This window comes from Poromitra crassiceps, assembly GCF_964638095.1.
Source record: "Poromitra crassiceps genome assembly, chromosome: 10".
Taxonomy (NCBI): Eukaryota; Metazoa; Chordata; class Actinopteri; order Beryciformes; family Melamphaidae; genus Poromitra; species Poromitra crassiceps.
The window spans coordinates 38,451,990-38,474,314 of NC_139631.1; the positions used below are offsets into that span (position 1 = coordinate 38,451,990).

At 42.9% G+C, this 22,325-nt stretch overlaps 1 protein-coding gene across 2 annotated transcripts; it reads left to right on the plus strand.

The window, feature by feature from the left end:
* Window positions 1-1,346: 1,346 nt before the first annotated feature.
* rabl6b (RAB, member RAS oncogene family-like 6b) lies at window positions 1,347-22,268 on the plus strand (the record flags this gene model as incomplete). 2 transcript variants are annotated; one of them, XM_083644890.1, is made up of 17 exons in its annotated part: window positions 1,347-1,467; window positions 1,967-2,403; window positions 5,115-5,249; window positions 6,236-6,283; window positions 6,458-6,487; window positions 6,935-6,987; window positions 7,174-7,262; window positions 10,686-10,826; window positions 11,041-11,146; window positions 12,530-12,633; window positions 13,843-14,246; window positions 15,784-15,943; window positions 17,810-18,013; window positions 18,544-18,796; window positions 18,922-19,105; window positions 21,919-21,977; window positions 22,068-22,268. In XM_083644890.1, exons 2-17 carry the CDS (start codon window positions 2,274-2,276, stop codon window positions 22,266-22,268), a joined length of 2,301 nt encoding a protein of 766 aa, XP_083501016.1. In that variant the 5' UTR covers window positions 1,347-1,467; window positions 1,967-2,273. The 2 variants fall into 2 exon arrangements, with proteins under 2 accessions (XP_083501016.1, XP_083501017.1); XM_083644891.1 differs by lacking the exon at window positions 6,458-6,487.
* Between the last annotated feature and the right edge of the window lie 57 nt (window positions 22,269-22,325).

Consider the following 22,325-nt stretch of genomic DNA (forward strand, 5'->3'; position numbering starts at 1 on the left):
AGCAGGCTCCAAGATTAACGTGATTTTGCCTTCAAAGTAAAAGCATTGAATTTGACATTTGGCATAGAATTTTATTTGGCATAGAATTGTATTATTATTATCATCATCATCATCATCGTCATCATCATCATCATCATCATCACTATTATTATTATTATTATTATTATTATTATTATTATTATTATTATATTTTATTTTATATACATATGCCATATTTTTGACTACCCTGGCCCCTGCCCTGTATGTATTGCACTTTGCACCTTGGTTTGTATGTGTGTGGAACTATTTGAATGTAAAGCAGTGCGATTCTTGAACAGAGCATTCAACTTTAGCCAGATATTAATTAAAATGGCAAAAAGTACAACAGTGTTTTCATTTGTCGTACAGATCTCTACATCAATACATTTCTGTTTTCACGTACTTTATGTACTTTAATACCATTGACTGTAAATAAAATGGACCTAGCCAGCCATTGTTTTGTTTTTTTACTCACGTTTGGAAACCTAGTGCTGTCTGTCGCCATCTTGGGGTCCTTGTGCAGCTCGCGCGGGACGACACGAGACGACACGAGACGAGGGGTTTCCAGAGCCGCAGCTCTGCCTGCTATTTAGTCTCTTAAAACAGACGGTTGGCTCTTGCAATTTTCAAATGCTTCCGCCTAAATGTCTGCACTTTGAGCTGGGAAAACTTGGTCAAAACGGAAATGGAAACTCAGGGAAAATAATGAGCGATGATAGGGCAATATTCCCTGGATGTCCAGGGACATCCGCTCGTGTTTCTCCAATCACCTGCATTGGTTTGAACTTCCTCCGGTCAGAAGCGTTTTCTTTCCCAACTTCCTTTGACCAGGCTCTGTGTGTGTGAAGTAGTCTACCTACTGTTTATGGTGCATTCGCAGAATGTAGAAGAGACAGTCTGGCTTGAGAGACTACCTGCTCAGCAAGCTGCGCGATCACTGGACAGGACCAGCGATCTGTCAATCACCCCCAAAACATAGTCTTTTCTAGCGTCTATTTTACTCTAAATGGGCGATTTATATAAAAAATTCATCCCCCCTACAGTTGTTATGAAAGGTGAAATTAAATAGGAACTATGTAGACCAAAACTGTGTTTTGGTCCAGGCTGTAAAAACATGCGTAATCCTGTTGCAAAGTGGAGCATTTTAACATGGGGTGAACGGGGAACGACAATGGGAACGACTCCCTTTTGGGTCCAGCCTCAAGTGGCCATTTGAGGAACTACAGCTTTCAGGATCACTTCCACAGCTTCCTCTGTACAACGTTTTATTTTGAAAGTTCGAACCGGATGCCATTCATTATTGCGTCTAGCTTGACGCTGGTTCGGTAGCTGACTGTTGTCTTTGCAAAGGAATGTCGCTGCTACATCTCTGTCTGTCGGGATGGTGGACTGTCAGATGTTCTGAGAGAAATATGTCAGCACTGCACTTGTTTATCTCATGAACTAACCGTGAGTATTTGTGCCTGATATTACCTGATGGAAAAGACCCAGACTAGCTGCCGTTTAACGCTAATGTTATTGAACGCAGAGTGGGTGAAGCTAGGCTAATAGTGGCTAGCTAGCCAAAACAGAGCCTGTGACAGAGCCAACGGATAACGTTACCTTTTAGTCACGCTAGGTAACTAACCTGGCTGTCTCCTCTTTTAGCAGCCCCTGGTGACCTTGATATATCATTTAGAGTGGTCTGCCTTAGCCTTTTCAAGTATAATTGATTTGAGGAAATGCTATAACGTAGCTGTTAGCCCTGAGCTAACAGTCCCCAGGGAAGCTAACGTGAGCTAGATAACGAGGCGACCAAATGAATAGACCAGCTCTGTCTGCATCCCCTCTAGTCTGAATGCGTGATCATGTATGCTACATTAGCTGTGTGCTATCTTTTTAGTTGTACCTACATCTGCAAAGTGAATGACCGTTAATTCCCCAACTGTAATTTATTGTATTTCTACAGCTGATGCTCAAGACAACATGGTAGTACCCTCCACCATTGACTGGCGATCAAGAGCATCTGGTCAGTTATAAGAGACTAGCTGTACAACCCAGTAACTAGTCAATAGCAGCTGTCAAATGTTCAATCACTAATTGGCATGATCTGAAGTGCATCATATTATATCTGTCTGACAGCATGGGCCTTTAACTTCCTCCGCCATTAGTATTCCTGTACTCTGTTACACTTGACATCAGTTGTGTGACAACATTTTGGAGGGGAGTTTCACCATTTTATTGAGTGCTGCCCAGTTAGTTGAAGCTTCGTCAAGATGTTTTCCGCTCTGAAGAAGCTGGTGGGATCTGAGCCAGGGCAGCTCAGGGACAAGAACATTCCCGCTGGCATGCAGTCTATGAACCAAAGTTTACAGAGACGCTTCGCCAAAGGGGTCCAGTATAACAGTAAGTGTTTTTATCTTTTACACAACGGCAGTGTTGTAGTCGAGGTCGGGTCAGAGTCCTGGACACTCATTTCAGGACTCATGACTCGACTTGGACTTGAGCACTGATGACTCGGACTTGGACTCGTGCATTCGGACTCTGAAGTTGGAGACGAGGACTTGGACTTATTTTTTCTACAGTTTTTTGTAATAGTCCCTAATAATTTGCCATAAGCTATTGATAGCTATATTAATATTAATATATGACATTGTTCAATTTTCTTCAAAGGGCAGGCACGCGTGTTCCACTTTAGGGATCGACCGATATCAGTTTTTCAGGGCCGATACGATATCGATTATCGGGTAATCAAAATGACCGATAGCCGATATTTGGAACCGATATACATTTGCAGTAAAAATAAAAATCTTGGTGTCAAAATTTTAAATAACACAACTCGTTGTGGAAATGCATTTTCCTCAGTTTATCCAACTGCAATATTAATTGAAAATATTCACATTAAAGTGTTGATCTGTGTGTGTGTGTGTGTCACAACCTATAACCTGTTCCCATTTCCATGTGTATGCTCACTCTAGTGGAGACTTGGGAACATCAACTGTGGAGACAAGGGTGTATTCACACCTCTAGGTCGTTTGGCTTTGGTTGGATTCAGGGGCTTAATTTATACAATTGTTGCATTTGTGCCTTGGTTCGTTTGTGTTCACACAGCCACAAATCAAACCGGTAAATACAGTAAGAAAGCAACACATCTGACTACAGTGTGTAGGCTCCAATAAAACAGGACAGGTTGCTGATATGGGATGGGATTCATGGCTTCTGTTCAGATATGAAAGACAACATGTTTCCAACCATATAAAGTTAGTCAGACTTTTCTAGTAGAACAATGTAGCCTACTATATCTTATACTGAAGTAGAACCATACTGTAACTGTAGTAGCCTAGGCTACATTACAGGTTCATTTGAACAAAACATTAATTAGAGCAGCTTATGGAATTTATAAATGTCCTTTGTAGCAGTGTAGAGACTAAATATCTGCAAATGACATCTCAAAGACAGGATGCTGTTGAGAAATATTTGAGGCTGTCTTCAATTCTGCTAAAACAGCATTGCAGAGCTTTATGCTGTTGGTATCCTATTTTATGGTTAAGTAGCCTATATTTGCATGCCTACTCATGGCTGCAGACAGTAGTGTCACGAGCAGAGCCGTGATCCCAGTCTCATCTCTCTCTCTCACACAGCTGCAGATGGTTAAGTGACGTTAACGAGCAGGCCACTTTGTGCAAGCCGTGTGCCGTGTGCTCTCTCGTCTCTCTCTCTCTCCCTCTCTTTATCTATCTCTCCCTCTCTCTCTGCCTCGCGCAAATGCGGGACATCGTCTCAATTTGCGGGACGCGTGAAAAGTGTTGAAAATGCGGCGCAGTCCTGCACAAAGCGGGACAGATGGTCACTTATCACTGCAAGAAAGTGCATTCGGCGGATTTCAACTCACGCTTCTATCAAACCTACCATATCTCCACGCTTAATTTGCACTGCATGCCATGCAGCCAGGGAGCGCTTCATACGAATCATCTACTAATAAGAATGATAGATCAGACGATTGTGGTGTTTATGCAATGTCAGCCTAGATAACTATGATGTTTATTCACTTTATTGCAAGCTTGGCAGCCTGCTGCGGACTGCGGACTGTCAGTCAGTCCGCTGCGCTGCACAGACCCACACGGCACGCTGTTGAATGAAGGCACAAGGCAGCTCGGATTTCATCTGAGAAGCCCTCTGATAGGCTAATACTCACCAATCAGATAGCGCTGTGGGCAGGACATTTGCACAGCAGCAACACAGAGCAGCAACACAGAGAAACACACAGGCTGGTTAGAGCTGCATTCTGAGCCAATAGCGCATTTTTTAATTAATTTATTATATCGGCAAACAGCCAATGAAAATGCCGATACAGATAATCGGCAAAATGCTGAATATCGGCCATAATAATCGGCCAAACCGATAATCGGTCGACCCCTATTCCACTTACATGCGGAGTCACGCAGCAGGATAAAGCTAGCAACAATTTTAGCCAGCAACGATTTTTGGGTTAGGTTGTTTCAAGTTCTTTTAGGGTTAGGGTTAGGGGTTAGGTTTAAAATCCCTAAACTGGAAGTCAAATTGAGGGAGATTGTTGCTCACTTCACAGAGATGAGTCATGCTCATGTTCAGTAGGCTTACTCTGGACATGGACTCAGGTATTGGGGACTTGACTCGACTCGGACTGTTCTTTGGTGACTTGGACTCGAACACTGGGGACTCAAGACTCGACTTGGACTTGAGATATCGTGACTTGACTACAACACTGCACAACAGGTTGTCCAAAACCTCTGGAGACATAGGGAAAGCTACAGTTAAACGAATGGAAAGCCACTTGTCAGAAGTGAGATTCGAACCCGCGCTTATATAATCTCTCCATTCAGAAACCAGAAACCCTGGAAACCACTGAGCCGTCCTGACAGTTGTGGGGAAAGCAAGTGCAATAAGACACTATATATATATATAATTGTACATACTTGTTTTTAAATAATTGTCAGCCATAGAGTGTAATTCCCTAGATAACAGCCATATTACTCAGCCAAATGAAGGTCTGCAAATCACAAATTTTACTTAAGCAGCCAGTTGGTCTGTTTTATGATTAAGTTAATAAACATTGGTTGTTGTTTCCCCCCCTCAAGTGAAAATTGTCATCCGGGGAGACAGAAATACTGGCAAGAGTACCCTATGGCATCGACTGCAGGGCAAGAAATTCATGGAGGATTACGCTCCCACTCAGGAGATCCAGGCTACCAGTATCCACTGGAACTACAAAAGTAAGACTCCACTCCTGTCTCACCTCAGTCATCGCCCTTGAACAGCACAAGTTCTTTTGTTTTCTCCTCATTGCATTGTGTTGATCAGCTGTATTTCACTTTTGGCCATGTACATGTTTGACGTCTACTGTACTTTGTGCCTCGACTGTTTATTTCCAGTGGCTCCATATCAAGGTAAACGAGACTGTGAATTTAGAATTAGCTTCAGCTAACCTATTTTTAGTCGACTACAGTAAGTGTCCTGTATTTGTGTAACTAGCGGAGTAGCTCCATTCATACCTAGCAAGCCTTTTCACACCACTACTTTCCTGGCTTCAAACATCCCGCTAATTTTGTTACCGTCATTGCACGTAGATTGTCCAATCACATAATTACTACGTCCATATAGTGGCTCAAGACTCGGAGCTTGTGAATGTGAGTTGTTTGCTTCTGTAGTATTACTCTGTAGTACTTTTTGTAGTACTTTTTTATTATTATTGATCATTTTTCATTATTGTTTAGACAGCTCTGGTCCAGTCAAGCAGCACTTTTGTGCACTAATATTGTCAATTTGGGACGTTTTGTTTTGAATAAAATTGTTGAAATAAAATCCATGCATTTGTTTTTATCTGATTAATTGAAGAAACAATCGTCCAATTAATCGATTATCAAAATAATTGTTAATTGCAGCCCTACTTTTGAGCCATCTGCCTCCGGCTCTGTTTATTCTGGACACTTTTATTATTTGTCTTACAGATTGGGAAGTAACAAGTATATCAGCCTATACACAATTTCAATCACTACATTTGTGGCAGTCTGGAGCAGCAGTCATTAAGTTGTCTATTTTCTATAGGCTAATAGAAATTGTTTCCAGTTTCGACATTTTTGGAGTCTTAAATTCTATTTGTTGAGGTCTTAAAAAGCATTACATTTGACTTTAAAAATGGTGCAAGAGCCCTGTAGTGCGGAAATGTTAATAATGAAAACAACCTTCCTGTCTCTCCCAGCTACTGATGACGTGGTCAAGGTAGAGGTGTGGGACGTGGTCGACAAAGGTGAGTGTTGACACATTATCCCAGTGCAAGAATTTGTCAGTCTACTGTCGATGATGTCATAGACCTGCCGCCGTTTTTTCTTTTTTTTATAACATGGAATACTCGCATGGTTGGTGTTTACTTAGAGCCGACATGTCCTCAGTGTTGACGCTGTCTTTCTCGCACTTGTCTCAGGCCAAAAACACTCTCTTCCTGAAGGTGTAGGTGAGCGCCGCTGTTAGTGTGCCGTTAGTGTGTCTCGCTTGTTTGCTGTGGGTTTTGCCCCCCCCCCCCCCCTTCCTATTTTTGTCTTATCTGAATGCAAATATTCTCAAGGTTTGGCTGCCACCCGGCCCGGGTTTTGCAGCAGTGTGGCAAAAAAAACCTCGACGTTTGGCTGATGTGCTGCTGTAAATCGATAAAGTCTGATTGCTTGCACTGTGTGAGCCGTGGACCGACGCCAGCAGCTTGTCTTAAGTACCGTAAATGATGATGTCTGCTGAAAGTCATGCTGCAATTATGCTTTTCCATCAGGAAACGGGGCTGTGTGCTCCTCTGCTTGCTTTACTCATGATGGCCGAACGTAAAGCAAGAAAGTGACCGGTCGATTGTCGTGGTTTCTCGGTGGTTTTCACCGAGACGTAACGCTCGCCTTCTCCCTCTTCCTTGCAGGCAAAGGCAAAAAGCGTGGAGAGAATTTGAAACTGGAAAATGAGCCTCAAGAGGTGATTATGATCACATGACCATCATGTGTTTAAAGAACACACAACACACACAAAAAACACTGGTTCCTTTATGTGGGTCAGTGGCTTTAAATGGTCTGAAGGCTGTAAATTATAAACATAAGTTATCCACCTCAAAGTATTTTGTGTCATCTACTTTATTGTGATTGAGCCAATGTTTGTCTGTAGTCAGATGATGTGGCCTTGGATGCAGAGTTCCTGGATGTGTACAAGAACTGTAACGGGGTCATCATCATGTTTGACATCACCAAGCAATGGTAAGAGTCCTCTGCCTGAGCCTTTAGCTTAACACGCTGTAATCAATGTCTCTAATGCTACAATATGAAGAGTCCTCTGCCTGAGCCTTTAGCTTAACATGCTCTAATCAATGTCTCTAATGCTACAATATGAAGAGTCCTGTGCCTGAGCCTTTAGCTTAACACGCTCTAATCAATGTCTCTAATGCTACAATATGAAGAGTCCTCTGCCTGAGCCTTTAGCTTAACATGCTCTAATCAATGTCTCTAATGCTACAATATGAAGAGTCCTCTGCCTGAGCCTTTAGCTTAACACGCTCTAATCAATGTCTCTAATGCTACAATATGAAGAGTCCTCTGCCTGAGCCTTTAGCTTAACACACTCTAATCATTGTCTCTAATGCTACAATATGAAGAGTCCTCTGCCTGAGCCTTTAGCTTAACACACTGTAATCAATGTCTCTAATGCTACAATATGAAGAGTCCTCTGCCTGAGCCTTTAGCTTAACACGCTGTAATCAATGTCTCTAATGCTACAATATGAAGAGTCCTCTGCCTGAGCCTTTAGCTTAACATGCTCTAATCAATGTCTCTAATGCTACAATATGAAGAGTCCTCTGCCTGAGCCTTTAGCTGAGCCTTTAGCTTAACATGCTGTAATCAATGTCTCTAATGCTACAATATGAAGAGTCCTCTGCCTGAGCCTTTAGCTTAACACACTGTAATCAATGTCTCTAATGCTACAATATGAAGAGTCCTCTGCCTGAGCCTTTAGCTGAGCCTTTAGCTTAACATGCTGTAATCAATGTCTCTAATGCTACAATATGAAGAGTCCTCTGCCTGAGCCTTTAGCTTAACACACTGTAATCAATGTCTCTAATGCTACAATATGAAGAGTCCTCTGCCTGAGCCTTTAGCTTAACACGTTCTAATCAATGTCTCTAATGCTACAATATGAAGAGTCCTCTGCCTGAGCCTTTAGCTTAACACACTGTAATCAATGTCTCTAATGCTACAATATGAAGAGTCCTCTGCCTGAGCCTTTAGCTGAGCCTTTAGCTTAACATGCTGTAATCAATGTCTCTAATGCTACAATATGAAGAGTCCTCTGCCTGAGCCTTTAGCTGAGCCTTTAGCTTAACATGCTGTAATCAATGTCTCTAATGCTACAATATGAAGAGTCCTCTGCCTGAGCCTTTAGCTTAACACACTGTAATCAATGTCTCTAATGCTACAATATGAAGAGTCCTCTGCCTGAGCCTTTAGCTTAACACGCTGTAATCAATGTCTCTAATGCTACAATATGAAGAATCCTCTGCCTGAGCCTTTAGCTTAACACACTGTAATCAATGTCTCTAATGCTACAATATGAAGAGTCCTCTGACTGAGCCTTTAGCTTAACACACTGTAATCAATGTCTCTAATGCTACAATATGAAGAGTCCTCTGCCTGAGCCTTTAGCTTAACACGTTCTAATCAATGTCTCTAATGCTACAATATGAAGAGTCCTCTGCCTGAGCCTTTAGCTTAACACACTCTAATCAATGTCTCTAATGCTACAATATGAAGAGTCCTCTGCCTGAGCCTTTAGCTTAACACACTCTAATCAATGTCTCTAATGCTACAATATGAAGAGTCCTCTGACTGAGCCTTTAGCTTAACACGCTGTAATCAATGTCTCTAATGCTACAATATGAAGAGTCCTCTGCCTGAGCCTTTAGCTTAACACGTTCTAATCAATGTCTCTAATGCTACAATATGAAGAGTCCTCTGCCTGAGCCTTTAGCTTAACACACTCTAATCAATGTCTCTAATGCTACAATATGAAGAGTCCTCTGACTGAGCCTTTAGCTTAACACGCTGTAATCAATGTCTCTAATGCTACAATATGAAGAGTCCTCTGCCTGAGCCTTTAGCTTAACACACTCTAATCAATGTCTCTAATGCTACAATATGAAGAGTCCTCTGCCTGAGCCTTTAGCTTAACACACTCTAATCAATGCCTCTAATGCTACAATATGAAGAGTCCTCTGCCTGAGCCTTTAGCTTAACACACTCTAATCAATGTCTCTAATGCTACAATATGAAGAGTCCTCTGAATGAGCCTTTAGCTTAACACGCTGTAATCAATGTCTCTAATGCTACAATATGAAGAGTCCTCTGCCTGAGCCTTTAGCTTAACACACTCTAATCAATGCCTCTAATGCTACAATATGAAGAGTCCTCTGCCAGAGCCTTTAGCTTAACACACTGTAATCAATGTCTCTAATGCTACAATATGAAGAGTCCTCTGCCTGAGCCTTTAGCTTAACATGCTGTAATCAATGTCTCTAATGCTACAATATGAAGAGTCCTCTGCCTGAGCCTTTAGCTTAACATGCTGTAATCAATGTCTCTAATGCTACAATATGAAGAGTCCTCTGCCTGAGCCTTTAGCTTAACACACTCTAATCAATGTCTCTAATGCTACAATATGAAGAGTCCTCTGCCTGAGCCTTTAGCTTAACACACTCTAATCAATGTCTCTAATGCTACAATATGAAGAATCCTCTGCCTGAGCCTTTAGCTTAACACACTCTAATCAATGTCTCTAATGCTACAATATGAAGAGTCCTCTGACTGAGCCTTTAGCTTAACACGCTGTAATCAATGTCTCTAATGCTACAATATGAAGAGTCCTCTGCCTGAGCCTTTAGCTTAACACTCTGTAATCAATGTCTCTAATGCTACAATATGAAGAGTCCTCTGACTGAGCCTTTAGCTTAACACGCTGTAATCAATGTCTCTAATGCTACAATATGAAGAGTCCTCTGCCTGAGCCTTTAGCTTAACACGCTGTAATCAATGTCTCTAATGCTACAATATGCATGGAGGGATTAGGTTGCAGTCGGTCTGCATGTAGTCAAGAAGCTCACTGCTCTCTGGTGGAATTTGTTGAGCTTCAAAGGCGAAATAATTGAAATTTCAGCGTGCCATTTTGGCCGTCCTGCCTGAGGGAATAAATAGTATATTACAATCTTAAATTGCTGTCCAAATTGAAAGAAGTGTTTGTTTGTTTATTTGTTTGTTTGTTCGTTCATTCATTCATTCATTTCTATTCATTCATACACTTATTTTTACACTATATTTAGTTAGTTAGTTATGAGCTAAATAAAGCCCACAGCTTGAAAAATACTTTTCCAAATGGGATCCCCCCCCCCCTCTTTTTTGTTTTTAATTCTGTTGCCTTCATCTCACCCTTTTGATGTATTTGTACCTGTTAATGGCATGCTTTGAATGTAAGTGTGTACCCTGACCATCTTCAATAATGAAGTTGTCAGAAACACAAACATGTGAAGCACGTTATTTAGCACTGAGATCTATTTAAGCCTCACCAGTGAATGAATCAAACACCCGCGGAGGATTGATACCAGCGATGTTCTGTTGTGATTTGATGGTTGGCAGGACGTTCGACTACATCCTGAGGGAACTGCCCAAAGTCCCCACTCACGTGCCGGTGTGCGTGCTGGGAAACCACAGGGACATGGGCGAGCATCGCGTCATCCTCCCAGATGATATAAGAGACCTGATTGCCGGACTCAACAGGTAGGGGGCTGTGGTAAAATTACTATTTCTAGTAGCGCCCTCTAGGCATAGGAGGATGTATTACAACTTCTAATTTCTCACTACAGGGCTCAGCACTCACAAAATGGTCAAATCTCAGATGGAGACCAAAACTCGCAGTGTTTTTGTGCAAATTATGTAAAAATGTATACAAACCCTGACCTTGATTTGATTAGTAATAACTAATGTTTTGCAGACCAATGGGATCGTCCTATATCCACTATGCTGAGTCCTCCATGAAAAATGGGTTTGGCTTGAAATATCTGCACAGATTTTTCAACATCCCCTTCCTGCAACTTCAGGTTATTATTTTTTAACTTCCTCATTAATTGTCATTAGTATCATTGTTGTTTTATTATGGTTTTGTGTTCTCGGGCAATACTGGCTTGCTCTAAATTAAAATATATTTTCAGTATGCTTTTGTGATTATTGCCGCACAGCTATTTGCTTAGGAGAAAACAGGTTTCCTACGTGTCCTGGAAAACCTGGGAAACAGTTGACCAATTTTCCAGTCATGGAAAACGCATGGAAAATGAGAGAAACTAGAAGTGTCGCGCGCTTAGCGGGCTCATTTCTAGCTTCGCTTGGTCATTTGTAGATCAACTACAAAATGAACTCTTTAGAGTAGTAGCCAAACGTTGGTACCATTTTAGTGTTTCCACACGGACTCCCCTGTTTTTTGTTGTTGTTGTTTGGGAGTACCCGGTTCCTCGTTCATAACAGAAGACTACTTGAATATTGAAATGACTTAAAATGCCCATCCCGAGGTTATACTGTATACTATAAGCCCTTGTTTACACCATATGCCAATCCCATGCTGAAGCTACGCAGCGCTCTGGCAATTTACATGTCGGCGTCCTTGTTAACAGACGAGACCGTTCACACCAGCCACACGCCACGCCACGCTGAAGCGATAGTTTCGGCTTCTGTTCTATTTTTCAAGCGTGCAGCGCGCTCCACCCGAGCTGCCGGGCATGAAGTCAATGCAAGTTGTGGGCCGGGGGGGAAGGCAGCGCTGAGCGAGGCGCTGAGGAAAAGAGTGCTTCTCATGTGACAGGTTTAGCGTGACAGCTCAGCTTCTGTTCAGCGCAGCTTCAGTGCTACTTCTGAATAGCGCCCGGTGTGAACCAAGGCTTAAAGCGCCCTGCATGGTTCTGCTCAACCTCGACTTGGCGCCCTGTCGCCGAACAGCGGCGACAGCGAGACTGTGCATATTCGAACGTAACTCGACGCGTTGGCTGCGGTACACGTCCAAAACATTATCGTGTCGTTTACCAAGAACTTGCAATCATGTCGGTGGATGGACATTTTATTGTCCCTCCATTTCAAAACTCATTCCGGTGAGCCTGCAGAAGGCTTTGCTAGATGAGGGACAAGCACTGTTAAATGAGGAAATGGCATTTCCTCATTCCTCACAACAAGGAGTTGACGCCGCAGAGTCACATTTTCGAGGAGCTGCACGCCCCCTCCGTTGAGCTGTGCTGCGATAGGACGCCCAGCTGCGCCGACCCCCTCGGCGCAGTCAGCGCCGCCGATTTCGCTCGAGCATAATTTGCGCTTCAGCCTGCATGCATATAGCAGAATGTGAACGCTACATCTCAGCTCGTGCCCAGTCATTCATGCCTGTGTGTGTGTGTGTGTGTGTGTGTGTGTGTGTGTCTGTCTGTCTGTCTGTCTGTCTACAGAGGGAGACCCTCCTCAGGCAGCTGGAGACCAGCCAGCTGGACATGGATGCTACCCTGGAGGAACTGTGTGTGCAGCAGGAGACCGAGGATCAGAACTATGAGATGTACTCTCTCTTCTCTCTGCCAATGGAGCGTTTAGGCTGTAGCAGACTGTCCAACTGCCAAGCCAATTTCATGCAAACGCTTTAAATGCCACGAAAAATAACATAATAGCATAAATAGTCTTTCAGGAATTAATTGGTGTTGGGCAAGTTGTTATTGTCCTTTACTGTCAGCTAATTCTGGCCATGCTTCCATCAGAAGACGAAAACAAAGAAATGTACTTGGCCGTCATAATTAGCAAAGCATACTTAAATGGAACCCCAGCTTATGAAAAGATTGCACATCACATATTTAACACCTGTCATTTGCGGTTGAGATCAACACCCCCCTTCCTTAGTGTGTTTGAAACAATCCTGATGGTCCCCACTGGATCAGGAGGAACCCTCATTTGTACGACTACCTCAAACTAGAGCCAACTCTAGTCTAGATCTTTTAACTCAGTTGGGACGGCCAAAATCAGCCTAGGAGTCTTGCAGTGTAGCCCTAGCCTTACTAGTAGGGCTGGGTATTGGTTCAAATTTCAAGAATCGATTTGATTCCGATTCACAAGGTTCCGAATCGATTAATCCCGATTCGATTCCGATTCGATTAATTTCAATATCGATTTGGTTAGTGATACTAAAACATGTTTTTTGAGCTGTAACCTGAATTACATGATTGTCCAGTTATGTAACACAGGGGTTCCCAACCTTTTTTGCGCCAAGGACGGTAGATACATGGGAAAAAAAAGTTGCAGACCGGTTGTCAATTTTAATGGTTTTAGTTACACATATACTGTATTTACTCACCAGCTGGTGACAAAGGGTAAATAACAGCCTTTTCATCTGTCAATAAAGACACTTTCACAATTATGCACAGTGATTTGATTTCAGCCTATATAATTTCTAAAAGTAGATATTAATGATTAAACATTTCCATTTATGTAGCCTACAGTATTTATGTTTTTGTTTCAATTACAAACATAAATAAACGTCAACTTGAAACTATGTTTCAACTACCACACAGCCTATAATATTATAGCCTATGTTTATTAAAAAATAATAATAATAATAATAAAAAAAATCGTTCTCTGGACATATTAATCGATATCAAAGGATTAAAATAAAAATCGATAAAAAATCGGAGAATCGTTTTTTTTAACCCAGCCCTAGATGCATGTATTGTAGTTGAAGTGCATCGTTTGCTAACCTTTACATTTGTGGATCCTGCAGTTTCCTGGAGAACCTGGAGTCTCGCAGCAAAGGCTACGGCTCGCCCGGTCCAGCCAACGGCCAGAGTCCCTCGTCGGGCTCCCAGTCCCCCATCGTCCCTCCCAGCGGGGCATCCACCGGCAGCAACAGCCCCAGCACCCCTCAGCCCCCTGTCCCCTTCCAGACGGTCCCACAGCCACAGGCCCTCTCCACCACCACCTCTCCCCCTCCTCCTCCTCCCCCTCCCCCGCCGGCCGTGGTCAGCGGGAGGGCGTCGCCCGCCGCTGAGCCCAAGCCCTCGGCCCAGTCGCCTGAGCACCTGGACCCGTCTCAGGCCTCAGGAGGCTCGGGCCCCCAGAAGCGCGGCTTCATGTCCCGCTGGTTTGGCTCGTCCCCCGCCACCGACGCTCCTGCTGCTGGGGCAGGTCAGTTTCTTCTTCTACAGCTTGTTTAAGCAATAAGCTATGAGATGCAGTGCTTTACATGTTAAAGTGGTTGTTAAGTAATACACAACAACTAGTGGTATAAATGGTCCGTTTTGGTCAGCGCATTCATATAGAATATCCTATCATTAATATTTAAAGGATGACTTTACCGATAATCAACCCACTTTGTATCATTAGTAATCTTGGTAATATTTAAGCACATGGCCAGTGTTTACCTGCTCTCTCTGTTGTCCTCACGGATAGCTGCCATTTCCTCCTCTGGCAAAGCGCTCCGTTGTCACGTGTTTTACGTCACAACGGAACTGCGGAAGTTCTGCTCAAGACGCGGAATCTGCTCAGAGGGCGGCTGTTATTGTTTATTTTGTTCATTTTTTTTCAAGTATGCGCACATCCACAGAGCCTTAACGAACCTTAATGACTTGCTGCTGGTGGGGGCGGAGTTTCATAGAAAGGGAGCATTTTTCTCTGTCAGGAAAACAGAGAGGTAAGGTAAACACTGCCCATGTGCTTAATGCTTATATTACAGAGATTATTAATAATGCATGATTATCGGTAAAGCCATTCTTTAATGACCTGTTATGCCAGAGGTATTTGAGTCCGGCTTCCAACCTGACTCACCCCCCCTCCCCTTCCCCCCTGTTGTTATGATGATAGGATTTAGAGCAGTGGTTCTCAATTGGGGGTCCGTGGCACTTTGCAAGGGAGTCCACGAAAGGTTTTCAGGAAAATAAAAATAAAAACTTTTTTGTTGTTGCTTCATAGTTCAACGAAAATATTTCATGCTTTAAATCTAAAATGGTTCATGGATTACATTCTAATGTAACAAACCTATCAATTTAAAAGTCAAGCACGTTACCGTGGAAACAATTAAGCTTAGCCCAAAATCACAAATCAGAATGAGGGGGTCCCCGGTAGATTTTCTATCTTCTAAGGGGTCCTTGGCTGAAAAACATTTGAGAACCTCTGATTTAGAGGACAAGGCAGCTTTTTCTACAATATTTCCAGTGATTAAAACAAATTGTTGTTGAGGAGGGTGAGATTGTAATGGTTAAGATTTGAAAGTTTGAATTGAATAAAGTTAAGCATTTTCACTGTAACTTGGTTTGTATGCCAGCAGCTCTGTACAGCAACAGAGAGTATCTCGTTTTGGAAGCTTACCAGAATCATGCTTAAGACAAAAAAGTAGCAGCCTGTGATTTAGGAATTGGAATAGTCAATATTGCAATTTTTAAATGTATTATTCAGTCCTACTTGAAACTGGCCAAGTACATAGGAAGTTAGTCACAAGATTGAAAGCTTAGCAGTTGAGAAATGCAGGGCGTTATACCAGGCACTGCCTGGTATTGGAATATCATGTGACTTCACTGTTTCGTATGCATTAGTCCTTAATAAACAAGACACATTGTGCTGGTAGACTATGAAAGCTCTTTAACAGTGACAATTTATTTGAAATTAAGTTTGCTTTATTTGATCATTATAATAGTGATTTGCTTTTGTGGCTCTATGTTTTCCTCAGATGGACCTCCTGTACCCGGCTGTCCTGCTAATGTCCATAGTGTGGATGATTTTATACCAGATGAGAGACTGGACAGAAGCTTCCTGGAGGACAGCCTGCCCTCTAAGTCCAAGTCTAAGGTGCCTCAGCCAGCACCAGCTCATGCTGTGGACAGTGACAGGTACCATGTTTATTCAGATTAGATCATGCTGTGAACAGTGACAGGTACCATGTTTACTCAGATCATGCTGTGGTGGACAGTGACCGGTACTAGGGATGGGCGCGAGTACTCGGGTACTCGAGCACTCGTTCATAACGTCAGTATTCGAGTAACGTTTCTGCTGTTCGGGTACTCGCCCCACTCCCCACCCCTTTAAAAATGGTAGAAGATCTACGCACGCATCGTCATGTGGATCTGGCAGCAACCAGCAGCAACTGCACGGCCGGTCTCGCTGTGTTTCCCTCCCATTCAACGAACACGCCTGGGTTTCTTGTGACTAAACTCTATCAGGCGTCAAGTCAGCCAGAATGTACCAAGTACGTCATCCGCTTTGTTGCTTTCAAAATAAAATGCTTATTGTAACCTTATTTAATTTGAGTAATGCGTTACAGCCACAGTTTCACGCCATATAACATCACCACGAGTATTTTGATACAAGGATGCTGCTTCATTCATTGAAATACCTTTTCTCCTCCAACGTGCATCAATAAGCTATTTACTTTTGTTTAAGTAACATTATTTTGAAAGTTTTAACCGGAAGTTTTCCAGCTCTTCCCGAAAATGGTGGCTGGACATATTCTCCCGAATGAGAAGCACGCTTCTTCATAGCGCACGCCCGATAAAACTCATTCAAAACATTGCACTAGTTTACTGACTACACTGTCGTTTCCCATAACGTTAGTCACAAGAAATGTGGAGAAAGAATCACTTTTTGGGAGACAATCGCATCATGGTGATCACTATTCAGCAACAATGGACATGTATTGGAAATCAAATGCCTTTGCTTGTTTCACAACTTGTCTGCTCCAAAGCGCTAATCCAACCATCGGAGATACTGTCTAAAGGTAGGCTTTAGTTTAGATGTTAGCTTAGCGTCACCTAATATCACAGTCAGTCCCTCTCCTGACAAAAATGCTCCAGGTAGCGCTTTTTCCATGCAAAAATGCAAACGTTATGTGTGAACAGCCCGATACACAGCAGATTACCCCTGCTCAGTCATTACCATAGTAATCACACAGCCCGCGCGAGTACTCGAGCACTCGTTCATAATAGAAGGAGAGTACGCGACTATTTAAATTGCTTAAAATGCCCATCCCTAACCGGTACCACGTTTACTCAGATCTCTGTGATGCTCTGTTGATCCTCATGAGGTGGGGGGGGGGGGTACTCTTTCCCCCACCTTAGAAAAATCAGATCAACTGGATCTGCTGCAGAACAGCAAAACGATGCTGGTTGGGATTCAGTCATTCCTCTTATGCTTTTGCTTCAGAATTATGTCTAGATATGATTGATCTGGAATGACATTTATACCTCTAGCATGCATCTTCAGTATTAGAATTGGACTAGCTGTGTTCTTGGAGATGCATTGCATTTACACTTTGTTGTTAATGTGTCCACTGGCCAGATCTGTCCCCAACCTCTTCCAGGGATGGTTTGGTTGAGCAGATCTTGACTGCATTTACACCTGCGTTGAATGTGTTTTTCATCTATTTGATTGAAATCCAAACATCTAGGTTACTTACATGATGATACTTGTTTATTCTGGCCGTGGTCTGACCCTCTCCTGTGTTTTTGTAGTCAAGTGATGTCGCTTTACATCCCTGTCCTAATTCACCTTCTGCACGGTGAAACTCATTGAACCTCACTTTAAAGGAGACTTTTAACTTAAGGTCTCCGACGTTAAAGGTTAGAGAAACGGGCTTAGAATCCCTATGGCTGTGTGCACAAGGAATCTGTAGATCTGTCTGAGTGTAAAGCCGCATATGGCACTCCTGTGACCTTCCCCAGACAAATAGTAAATGCAGTCTTGTTCTGTCTCTGTCCCAGCGATGGTGAAGGCAGAGGAAACCCCATGGTAGCCGGTTTCCAGGACGAGCTGGACCCAGATGACTCTGAGCCCCCCCTCCCCCAGCGTAAGCCCCTCCCTCACAGGAAAGAGATCACTCTGACCAGTGACGAGGAGGACGGCCAACCAGCAGTCTCTGCCATCACACTGGACCAAGACCTGGACAGTGAGCCTGAGCTCAAAAAGTGAGTCTCGTACCGCAGTTCATGTTTCTGCCCCCACAATGCGTCTTGTCACATTTATTATATTGCCATATATTGAATTGTCCTGCTCTTGCTCTCCATCTCTTTACAGTAGCTTTTGTGCCTTTTGATTGGACTAGAAATATTGCACGCTCATCTCTAACGTCGCATGATGGCGCGCTTTGCTTCTCGGTCTGCCAATCAATGTGTTCTGGCACAAATGGATGAAAGAAAATGTTATCGAGTGACATTCAGTTCACGAGTCTTCTTGTGGTTTTTGTGATTTGAATAAGATTAGACAAAGTGAAACTTGAATGATCCCCACTGTCAACAAAATAAAATCTAGATAACAATGTAGTAAATGGATAGTTTTATTAAACAAAAATTCCCACACATTAAGAAAGATGAAGTAGGAATGTTTTTTTTGGGGGGGCGGGGATGCATGAAGAGATGTATGCTGTAAGTAACAAATAATAAAAAAAATATGAGAATATGAAGAAAACAAACTCAAGTTCCTTATCACCTTATTTCAGGCCTATGGTCAATATAACCAAACCAAAGGTGGCGTCTAAAGCTCCAGAGCTCAAAGGTCCTGCCCTGCAGCCCATCTCCCTCACTCTAACCCCGGCCTCGGCAGAGCAGCAGCCGGCCCGACACCAAGGCAAGAAGAAAGCAGAGGACTCCGACTCGGACCCAGAGGCCCCCGTGGCCCAGCAGATGCTCTCCTTCATCATGGACGACCCCGACTTTGATTCGGAAGCGTCGGACGCACCGAAAGTGACAAAGGTAAAGTAGAACCGACCCGTCGTCTTCGACGCAAAAGACGATTCGCTAGAATTTGAACTCGTTTATCGAATCAAAGCGGTTCCCCTCAAGCAATCGCTCACTTTTTGTCACCTCCGCTCCACCAGGACACGTTGCCGCTCAGGGACGAGCTGCTGTCTGACCTTTCAGATGACGACGTCCAGCTAGCCAAGGTGCCGGAGCTTCTGAAACCCACCGTCATCTCCTTCAAACACAAGAACGACACCGACCTGTTTGGCCTCGGATTCCAGGAGGCTCCCGCAGCCAAGGACAGCAGCGAGGAGCAAGAAGGCAAGTCCTGCTGTCGTGCTCTCATGTTCTTCAATTCAAGACCAATCACCCAATTCAGAGTGTCACATTCAGACATAGTCCCTGTGTTTAGAATTCAGAGTGTCACATTCAGACATAGTCCCTGTGTTTAGAATTCAGAGTGTCACATTCAGACATAGTCCCTGTGTTTAGAATTCAGAGTGTCACATTCAGACATAGTCCCTGTGTTTAGAATTCAGAGTGTCACATTCAGACGTAGTCCCTGTGTTTAGAATTCAGAGTGTCACATTCAGACATAGTCCCTGTGTTTAGAATTCAGAGTGTCACATTCAGACATAGTCCCTGTGTTTAGAATTCAGAGTGTCACATTCAGACATAGTCCCTGTGTTTAGAATTCAGAGTGTCACATTCAGACGTAGTCCCTGTGTTTAGAATTCAGAGTGTCACATTCAGACATAGTCCCTGTGTTTAGAATTCAGAGTGTCACATTCAGACATAGTCCCTGTATTTAGAATTCAGAGTGTCACATTCAGACATAGTCCCTGTGTTTAGAATTCAGAGTGTCACATTCAGACGTAATCCCTGTGTTTAGAATTCAGAGTGTCACATTCAGACGTAGTCCCTGTGTTTAGAATTCAGAGTGTCACATTCAGACATAGTCCCTGTGTTTAGAATTCAGAGTGTCACATTCAGACATAGTCCCTGTGTTTAGAATTCAGAGTGTCACATTCAGACATAGTCCCTGTGTTTAGAATTCAGAGTGTCACATTCAGACATAGTCCCTGTGTTTAGAATTCAGAGTGTCACATTCAGACATAGTCCCTGTGTTTAGAATTCAGAGTGTCACATTCAGACATAGTCCCTGTGTTTAGAATTCAGAGTGTCACATTCAGACGTAGTCCCTGTGTTTAGAATTCAGAGTGTCACATTCAGACATAGTCCCTGTGTTTAGAATTCAGAGTGTCACATTCAGACATAGTCCCTGTGTTTAGAATTCAGAGTGTCACATCCAGACGTAGTCCCTGTGTTTAGAATTCAGAGTGTCACATTCAGACATAGTCCCTGTATTTAGAATTCAGAGTGTCACATTCAGACATAGTCCCTGTATTTAGAATTCAGAGTGTCACATTCAGACGTAGTCCCTGTATTTAGAATTCAGAGTGTCACATTCAGACATAGTCCCTGTGTTTAGAATTCAGAGTGTCACATTCAGACATAGTCCCTGTGTTTAGAATTCAGAGTGTCACATTCAGACATAGTCCCTGTGTTTAGAATTCAGAGTGTCACATTCAGACATAGTCCCTGTGTTTAGAATTCAGAGTGTCACATTCAGACATAGTCCCTGTGTTTAGAATTCAGAGTGTCACATTCAGACATAGTCCCTGTGTTTAGAATTCAGAGTGTCACATTCAGACATAGTCCCTGTGTTTAGAATTCAGAGTGTCACATTCAGACGTAATCCCTGTGTTTAGAATTCAGAGTGTCACATTCAGACATAGTCCCTGTGTTTAGAATTCAGAGTGTCACATTCAGACATAGTCCCTGTATTTAGAATTCAGAGTGTCACATTCAGACATAGTCCCTGTGTTTAGAATTCAGAGTGTCACATTCAGACATAGTCCCTGTGTTTAGAATTCAGAGTGTCACATCCAGACGTAGTCCCTGTGTTTAGAATTCAGAGTGTCACATTCAGACGTAGTCCCTGTATTTAGAATTCAGAGTGTCACATTCAGACATAGTCCCTGTATTTAGAATTCAGAGTGTCACATTCAGACGTAGTCCCTGTATTTAGAATTCAGAGTGTCACATTCAGACATAGTCCCTGTGTTTAGAATTCAGAGTGTCACATTCAGACATAGTCCCTGTGTTTAGAATTCAGAGTGTCACATTCAGACATAGTCCCTGTGTTTAGAATTCAGAGTGTCACATTCAGACATAGTCCCTGTGTTTAGAATTCAGAGTGTCACATTCAGACATAGTCCCTGTGTTTAGAATTCAGAGTGTCACATTCAGACATAGTCCCTGTGTTTAGAATTCAGAGTGTCACATCCAGACGTAGTCCCTGTGTTTAGAATTCAGAGTGTCACATCCAGACATAGTCCCTGTGTTTAGAATTCAGAGTGTCACATTCAGACATAGTCCCTGTATTTAGAATTCAGAGTGTCACATCCAGACATAGTCCCTGTGTTTAGAATTCAGAGTGTCACATTCAGACATAGTCCCTGTATTTAGAATTCAGAGTGTCACATTCAGACATAGTCCTTGTATTTAGAATTCAGAGTGTCACATTCAGACATAGTCCCTGTATTTAGAATTCAGAGTGTCACATTCAGACGTAGTCCCTGTATTTAGAATTCAGAGTGTCACATTCAGACATAGTCCCTGTATTTAGAATTCAGAGTGTCACATTCAGACATAGTCCCTGTATTTAGAATTCAGAGTGTCACATTCAGACATAGTCCTTGTATTTAGAATTCAGAGTGTCACATTCAGACATAGTCCCTGTATTTAGAACCAATCAGCGTAACAGAACATGTGACGCCATCACAGTGCGCTGTTCAGTGGATACACAGGATAAACACAGTGTTAGCAAGGATTACACACGCTGTCTTCCACAGAAGTGAAAAGAATAATAAAAGGCACTTTGTGTCTCTCTACTAACGTTGAAAATTGTTCATTTTAAAGATGATGGCACAACATATCTGATTGCAGCTTCAATTAACAATATCGGCATCCCTTAAAATCCCATATCAGTCGAACCCGAGCTAGATCATCCTTTTCAAGGACGGAGAACACGTGCCGTCCTTTAAGAAATGTGTCTGATCGTGTTTCAGAGAAAGAAAGCAAACCTTCCTCCAAAGACAAGAAGAAAAAGAAGAAGAAAAGCAAGGAGGTAATATACTTGGACATATCATCTCATCATATATTCATACATGTCTGTAACGAAGCGGCTACAAAATATGTCTCCTTCCGTCCTTCTCAGGAGGATGAAAAGAGCAAGAAGAAGCACAAACACAAGAAGAAGGAGAAAGAGGAGGCGGCGCCAGCAGCAGCTGTGGACGACAAAGACAAGAAGAAGAAGAAATCGCGGACCAAGAAAACTGACGTGGACGAGCTGGAGGACTTCCTGGGCGGAGGGGCAGGATTGTCCAACAGAGAGGGGGGAGATTACGAAGAACTCTAAAGGAAAGGGGGGGGGGGGGTGGAGACGCGCTTTCGTTTAGAAACCGAGCCGCAGAAC